Source organism: Hevea brasiliensis, chromosome 12 (genome assembly GCF_030052815.1).
Source record: "Hevea brasiliensis isolate MT/VB/25A 57/8 chromosome 12, ASM3005281v1, whole genome shotgun sequence".
NCBI lineage: Eukaryota > Viridiplantae > Streptophyta > Magnoliopsida > Malpighiales > Euphorbiaceae > Hevea > Hevea brasiliensis.
The window spans coordinates 31,966,927-31,974,882 of record NC_079504.1 but is presented as its reverse complement, the minus strand read 5'-3'; the positions used below and the strand labels follow the sequence as shown (position 1 = coordinate 31,974,882).

The 7,956-nt window shown below is 35.7% G+C and overlaps 1 protein-coding gene across 1 annotated transcript; it reads left to right on the top strand.

Annotated features, from left to right (window-relative positions):
• Nucleotides 1-7,315, top strand: LOC131171402 (wax ester synthase/diacylglycerol acyltransferase 11-like). Its single transcript, XM_058131461.1, has 7 exons — nucleotides 1-207; nucleotides 334-909; nucleotides 990-1,055; nucleotides 5,994-6,099; nucleotides 6,337-6,545; nucleotides 6,882-7,004; nucleotides 7,108-7,315. Exons 1-7 carry the CDS (start codon nucleotides 1-3, stop codon nucleotides 7,285-7,287), a joined length of 1,467 nt encoding a protein of 488 aa, XP_057987444.1. The 3' UTR covers nucleotides 7,288-7,315.
• The last annotated feature ends 641 nt before the right edge of the window (nucleotides 7,316-7,956 follow it).

Below are 7,956 nucleotides of genomic sequence, written 5' to 3'. Positions count from 1 at the left end.
ATGGAAGGCCTTAGACCAATTCGGGTATCAAAGAAAGATAGCGAGGACGGCCAACCCTTGAGTCCAATGGCTCGCATCTTTCATCAACCTTACTCCGATGTCTACATCATCATCATCATGGGGTTTAACACCCCAATCAACCCTCTTGTTTTTAAAGCCAGTTTGCGCCATTCTTTACTCAAGCATCCTCGTTTCTCTAGTTTGCAGGTATACTATATATATTTTTCACATATGATTAATATAAAAAATTCTTAAATATTTGATAATTATGGAATTTTTTTTTTTTATATAAATTTGGACCTAAGGAGTACGTAAATTTTGGGGTACGTGCAGGTTGTGGAAAATGGTGGGGAAATGAGATGGGTCAAAATAGAGGTGAACTTGGATAACCATGTAAGAGTTCCTGTGCTTGATCCAAACATGGAGTCTCCTGATAAGTTTGTGGAAGATTACGCTTCCAATCTTAGCAAAACCACAATTAGTAAGTCCATGCCTTTGTGGGATGTTCATCTTCTCAACGTTAAAACCTCTGAAGCTGAATCTACTGTCATTTTTCGCATCCACCATTCCCTTGGCGATGGCATTTCCCTCATGTCTCTTTTATTTTCTTGCTCTCGCAAAGCATCTGATCCTGAGGCACTTCCAACCATCCAAACAATAAAAAGAAGGAATCCTAGTAACCCTGGAAGGTTAACGTCCTTGCAATTTTTGCTCAAGTTATGGTGGTTGGTGTTGCTGTGTTGGAATACTATTGTTGATGTACTGATACTTCTGGGGACAATTTTCTTCTTGGAGGATACTAAAACGCCTCTTAAAGGCACATTGCCTCTCGGACTTGCTCAAAGAAGGTTTGTTCATAGAACAATCAGTTTGGATGACGTAAAGCTTGTGAAGAATGCCATGGGCACAGTAAGTCGCAAAACACAAAACTTTAACCACTTTGGCACACAGCAAACTCATTATTCTTTTGGTCATTTTTGTCTTTACAGACAATCAATGATGTGATGGTAGCAATCACACAAGCTGGTTTGTCTAGCTATCTTAACAGAAGTATGGTAAGTATATATCTCCCTGCGTACAGGAATAGCAGTAGATTTTGTAGAGATTAGTTAGTTTATTTATAACTCTGCCAGCTGGCATGTATATTGCTTGTATAAATACCCTTCTTAGTGCAGTTGATCAATACAAGAAAACATTATTCAGTTCATTTTTCTCGTTTTCTCACATGGTATCAGAGCGGGAAAAATAGATCTGGAGAACTCCCAGATCTGTGACGGTTATTTTCATTTCTTTCTTTTCTTTTTCTTTGAACTTCCAGAGAAGTGAACTTTTGTGATCATGGAGGTAGAGATTGATCAAGCTCCTGCTAGAAATCCGAGAAATACAACTCTAGAACGACATGGAGTGGTGATTCAAAGTACTGGTTCTGATTCTATGAGTCTGCAGAATTCAGATAACCCAGGTATGGTCCTAGTTACTGCTCCGTTGATAGGTAGCAATTATAGGTCTTGGAGTAGGGCAATGAGAATTGCTCTAGGTGCTAAACAAAAATTGGGACTTATAGATGGAAGTGTTAGGGTTCCTGATGAAAATACGAATGAGTACGAGATTTGGAGGAAGTGTGATTTTATGGTGACTTCTTGGATATTGAATTCCTTATCCAAGGAGTTGGTTGAGGCCTTTATATACACAACATCTGCCAAAGAGTTGTGGGATGAAATTGGGGAAAGATATGGAGAGAGAAACAGTCCTCTCATCTTTCAGATTCAGAAGAAAATTAGTTCTATGGTACAAGAGAATATGTCAGTTTCTGTCTATTTCACAAAATTGAAGAAGCTTTGGGATGAATTAGCTAGTGTAGAGCCACTTCCAGCATGTACATGTGGTGCTTCTAAAGAAATTGCCGAGATTGATAATAGAGGGAAGTTAATGCAGTTTTTGATGGGTTTGAATGATGATTTTGATCAAGCTAGAAACCAGATTTTACTATTGGATACTTTACCTTCAATCAACAAAGCATATTCCACGATGTTGAAAGTAGAGACACATAAACAAGTTATGAGTTCTTACGTTGCGCCAATTGAATCTGTGGCTTTACAAGCACAATCACAAGGTTTTAAGAAAGATCAGAGAAGAAATGACAAGAGGAAGGGTCATTGTGACTACTGTCAACAAGATGGACATGTTCGAGACACCTGTTTCAAACTAATTGGGTACCCTGATTGGTACAAAAACAAAAGGCATACAGGCATTTCTACTAGTAATTTTCAGCAGTCAAAGCATCCTTATAACGTATCTGCTAAACATGCTACTGCTTATGTAGCTGAGACTCCTATTGACAGAGAAGTTTTGGTAATGGCTGATAACTCTGATAGGATTGGAGAGATAGGTGCCATGCTTGGTAATTTGCAACAGGAAGTTCAAAGAATGATGAAGGGCAAAGCTCCGACAGTTGCTTCAGCTGTTTCTCAGCAGCATGTGAATCAATACACAGGGAATTATTCAGGGCATCATGATATTCACTTTGCTGGTAACTCTAGCTATTCTAGTAGACGTAATGCAAGTAAATATGTGGATTGTGTTTGGATCATTGACACAGGTGCCACTGATCATATGACACCAGATCACACATTTTTTACAACCTTTACCTTCCTTGATCCCCCAATTTCAGTTCAGTTACCTAATGGCAATTCATGTGAAGTTAACAAGTTTGGAACTGTTTGTGTTTCGTCCTCTCTTACTTTATATGATACTTTGTTTGTTCCCAACTTTCATTATAATTTGTTATCTGTTCCAAAATTACTCTCCACGGTAAAAATGACAATTTTATTTACCGATTCTTGTTGTATTTTTCAGGACCTGAGGACTGATAAGGTAGTAGCTGTGGGGAGAGTGACACAAGGCCTTTATACTTTGGATTCATCTGGTTTTTTGCCTTCTACAATAAAACAGTGTTTGTCTAGTATTTCCCTTGTCAATTCTATGATTCCTTTGAATAATGACAATCATGTTCAATCTCATTCTTGTCAATTTTCTCAAAGTGATTACTCTCTGTTACATGCCAGATTAGGGCATGCTTCTATCAATAAAATCAAACAAATTACTGGTTATCCTTTCTCTAAACATGACTGCTTGATTTGTCCACTAGCTAAGCACCATCGCATGCCTTTTCCAGATAGTTTTTCTTATGCAAAACATCTCTTTGATTTGTTGCATATTGATGTTTGGGGACCATATAGAACTACATCAGTAACAGGGGCCAATTATTTCCTAACTATTGTGGATGATCATAGCAAAGCAACTTGGACCTACATGTTACATTCCAAAAGTCAAACTTTTAGCACTCTCAAACAATTTGTCCAATATGTTGAAACTCAATATAATACATCTGTTAAAGTCATTAGGACTGATAATGGGGGAGAGTTTATCAATACTCAGTCTAAAGAATTTTTTGCTCTCAAAGGGATTGACCATCAACTTACTTGTCCATACACTCCTCAACAAAATGGAGTTGTAGAACGTAAGCATAGGCATTTATTAGATATTGCTAGAGCTATGAAACTTCAAGCTTATATTCCTGATTAGTTTTGGTAAGAGTACATCTTAACTGCCACATACATTGTTAATAGACTTCCTGTCAAGAAGTTAGGAGGTAAAACACCTTATGAAATCATACACCATAAGCCACCAGCATATGATTCCTTGAGAACCTTTGGTTGCTTGTGTTTTGCAACAAATTTGTCACCCTCTAAGAGTAAGTTTTCCCAAAGATCCATCAAAGCTTTGTTCATGGGTTATTCTTTGACCAATAAAGCTTATAAGTTGTATGATTTAGAAGCGAATTCCTTTTTTGTCAGTAGAGATGTTTTGTTCTATGAGAATGTTTTTCCTTTTCAGTTTTTTTCTTCTGTCGATTCTCCTTCTCTTCCTATTCCTATATTAGAGTCTTTCTTGCCATCTCAGGATTTTGCACCTCATGCAAATAACACTTCTAATTCTCCTGATGTGTCTCTTTCTACCACTATTCCTTCTTCTTCACATCCTTCTTCCCTTGTTGTTTCTCCACCTGTCATACCTTCTCTTCCTCGAAGGAAATCCACTAGACATATTACTAAACCTTCTTGGCTAAATGATTTTGTGCATATGGCAGTGACACACTCCTCTTCTACTGCTACATCAAATCAGTCCACCTCAGGTATATTTTTTTCACCCATTGCTTTTAACCCAGCTTATAAATCCTTTGTACATAATGTGTCAACTGTATTTGAACCAACCACATATTTTCAGGCATCTACTGATGCTAGATGGGTAGAAGCTATGCAACAAGAATTGCAAGCCCTTGAAAAAAATGAGACTTGGGTGTTGACTGAGCTTCCTAAAGGAAAAAAACCAATTGGATCAAAGTGGGTGTACAAGGTTAAATTTAAGCCCTCTGGTGAAGTGGACAGACTGAAAGCCAGGTTAGTAGCTAAGGGGTATAATCAAATTGAGGGTGTTGATTATAAGGACAGATTTTCTCCAGTTGCAAAAATGGGTACTGTCAGAATTTTTATAGCTCTTGCTACTGCTAAGTGTTGGCCTATTTTTCAACTTGACATTAATAATGCATTTTTGCATGGTTTCCTGGATGAAGAGGTGTATATGTCACCACCTCCAGGCTATGATAAAGCCTTACCTGGTCAGGTTTGCTTACTCAAGCGGTCCCTTTATGGTCTCAAGCAAGCTTCTCGGCAATGGAACATTGAATTTACAGCTTTTCTTCATTCATTGGGATTTATTCAATCTCAACATGATCATTGTTTATTTACAAGATCTATGGATGAAGAATTTTTGGCTTTACTCATATATGTTGATGATGTGATACTTACCGGCACTTCCATAACTGCTATTTCTTCTGTCAAAAAGGCACTTCATGATAAGTTCACAATTAAAGATCTTGGTTCCCTTAAGTATTTCCTTGGTCTTGAAGTGGCGCGTTCAGATACGGGCACTATTGTCAGTCAAAGAAAATTTATTTTGGATCTAATTCAAGACACTGGTTTGTCTAATGCCAAAGCTGTTACTAGTCCTTTGCCTACTGCCTTGCATCTTTCTCCTGACACAGGGGATCTTTTGCCTGATCCGAATCAGTATAGAAGATTGGTGGGACGCCTATTGTATGTTAATCTTACCAGGCCAGATATCAGCTATGCGGTTCAACACCTTAGTCAGTTTATGTCTGCTCCTCGAATGCCTCATTGGATAGCAGCTCTTCATGTTGTCAAATACCTAAAGTCTTGTCCCTCTAAAGGTTTATTTTTTCCTGTCTCTAACGATCTTCAACTGTCTGCTTTTTGTGATGCGGATTGGGCTTCCTGCACATTTAGTAGAAAGTCATTAACTGGCTATTGTGTATTCTTTGGGGGTGCTCTTATTTCTTGGAAAACTAAGAAGCAGGCCACTGTTTCCAAATCATCTGCTGAGGCGGAGTATCGTGCCATGGCTGCTACTGTGTGTGAGCTCTTGTGGATCACGTATGTGCTTCGTGATCTTCAAGTTTCTGTTATGCTTCCCATCCCTCTCTACTGTGACAATAAGGCAGCATTACACATTGCTAGTAATCCAGTCTTTCATGAGCGCACCAAGCATTTGGAGATAGATTGCCATATTGTTCGAGATCAATTACAAAAGGGCTTTGTGATTCCATCTTATGTTTCTTGATACTCATTGGTGATGTGTTTACTAAGCCTTTGTGTACTCCTGCTCATTCTCGCTTAATTTCCAAGTTGTCTCTAGTGGACATCCTTCCACCAGATCCAACTTGAGGGGGGGCTGTAGAGATTAGTTAGTTTATTTATAACTCTGCCAGCTGGCATGTATATTGCTTGTATAAATACCCTTCTTAGTGCAGTTGATCAATACAAGAAAACATTATTCAGTTCATTTTTCTCATTTTCTCACAGATTTTGATCACTAGGTGTATTATTAATTCCTGTATGGCAGGCGATGATAAGACATATAACAAAGGGGCAGAAAAGAATAATAACAATCTTCCCAACAACATTCGTCTTAGAGCAGCTCTTGTGGGGAACATTAGACCATCTGCAGGCATCCAAGTGAGTGTTGTTATAAGATCAAATGGATTTTTTTTTGTCTAAGCTCGATCTATTAAAAATTTAAAATATAATATGTATAAAAAATTTATTTATTAAATATATGAATCGCATATGTTTATGTCTTAAATTTAAAACAAGGCGAATTTAGATAAAAATATATTTAATTTTATCAAGCATTAATTATAAATACCTAACTAATTTATTATATTTATTAAAATTGTGTAATTAAATTGAAAACAAGCTTTTGATGATATGATGAGAAAGGACAGTAAAGCAAGGTGGGGTAACCACATCGGATGTGTTCTATTTCCCTTCACTATTGCATTACGTGAAGATCCATTAGATTATATACGTGTTGCTAAAGTTACTGGACACAGAAAAAAATCTACTCTTGAAGCTAAATTCACTTATTCCATGGTCAAGTTTTCTCCCAAATGTTTCACTAATATGGTAAATTTGTCGCCTATACGGTGAGAGAAATATTTTAATTTCTTTTTTAAAAAAATGGTTCATATTAATATTTTGGGGGAATTTTTCATTGGAGTTAAATAATGTTCTTGAAATATAAAAAAAATTACATAATCTAAATTTGACAAATTGAAATTATATATATAAAAAATAACATTAAGTGACAATTTTAATGATTATTATTACAATTTATATTAATTAATTAATCCATCTAAGAGTTAACACTGTACCTTGTTTTATAATTTTATTAGTTATTAATTGAGAAATTGATTTAAAAAATATATTTTATTTTATTTGATTTTAATCGATTATGAACAGATATCGAGCTTTCCAAATCGAATCACTTTGTGGTTTTCAAATGTACCTGGTCCAGAAGAAGAAATATCTTACTTCGGCCATCCTGTAGCCTTCATAGCACTCGGTGTTTATGGACAACCTAATGTAAGCACCATTATCTTCTTTTTTTAATTAAGAAAATCTAAGTTTGATATTCATGATGAAAATTATTATTATTATTATTATTGTCGTGGTCGTGGTGTTACAGGCATTAGTGATTCATGTAGTGAGTTATGCGAACAAGATGAAAATCACCTTATCAATCGACGAAAATATAATTTCAGATCCACATCAACTCTGCGATGATCTTCAAAATTCTCTTGACCTCATGAAGAATGCTGTCATAAGTAACCAAAGGACAGATCCAAAATTATACACCACTGTTTAGTGGTAATGTTTTATAGCTAAATAATTAAATATGGAAGCAAAAAATTGTGTACCCTCTTGATCATCCACAATAATTTCCTGCAGCAAATTTCATTTTGCATTGGATGGGGAATCCAATGAAGAAGTTAAGGGCTGCAATGTTATTGTCAATATTCATTGCATTTGATTCACCAAATCCATCAGGAGTGGGTTTCATTTTCTTGATTTATCAATCAGCTGCTGCTTTTACTGCTTTCTCTGCAACATCTGTGTCTATTCCGCTTTCCTTAAGCATTCTGCTTCCTAGGTCAACATTTTTGGCTGCATTTCCACAGATGCATTAATTAAATTTGAATCCTTTGTTAGACCATAGAAAAAACGTGAATCCCCTAATTTTGATGAGAATGGTTTAGAGAAAATGGATCCATCGTAACTCAATTTTAAAAGCTAACTTAAAAGAAGATAATTATTTAAGTTTTTATATTTAGCGCTCTTACTTTATATCCAGTCAATGTAAAACAATAAATGGTGTACTTTGACTAAATTAAAAGTCCAAATTTAATTCGACTTATAAAAGTTAATTATGATTAGAAGTGTACATTATTTGGTTATAATTGAAAAATCAAATTAAATTAATAAAATTTAATTATTTTAATAACATAGCATTTAATTTTCATTTTGATTCGAATAA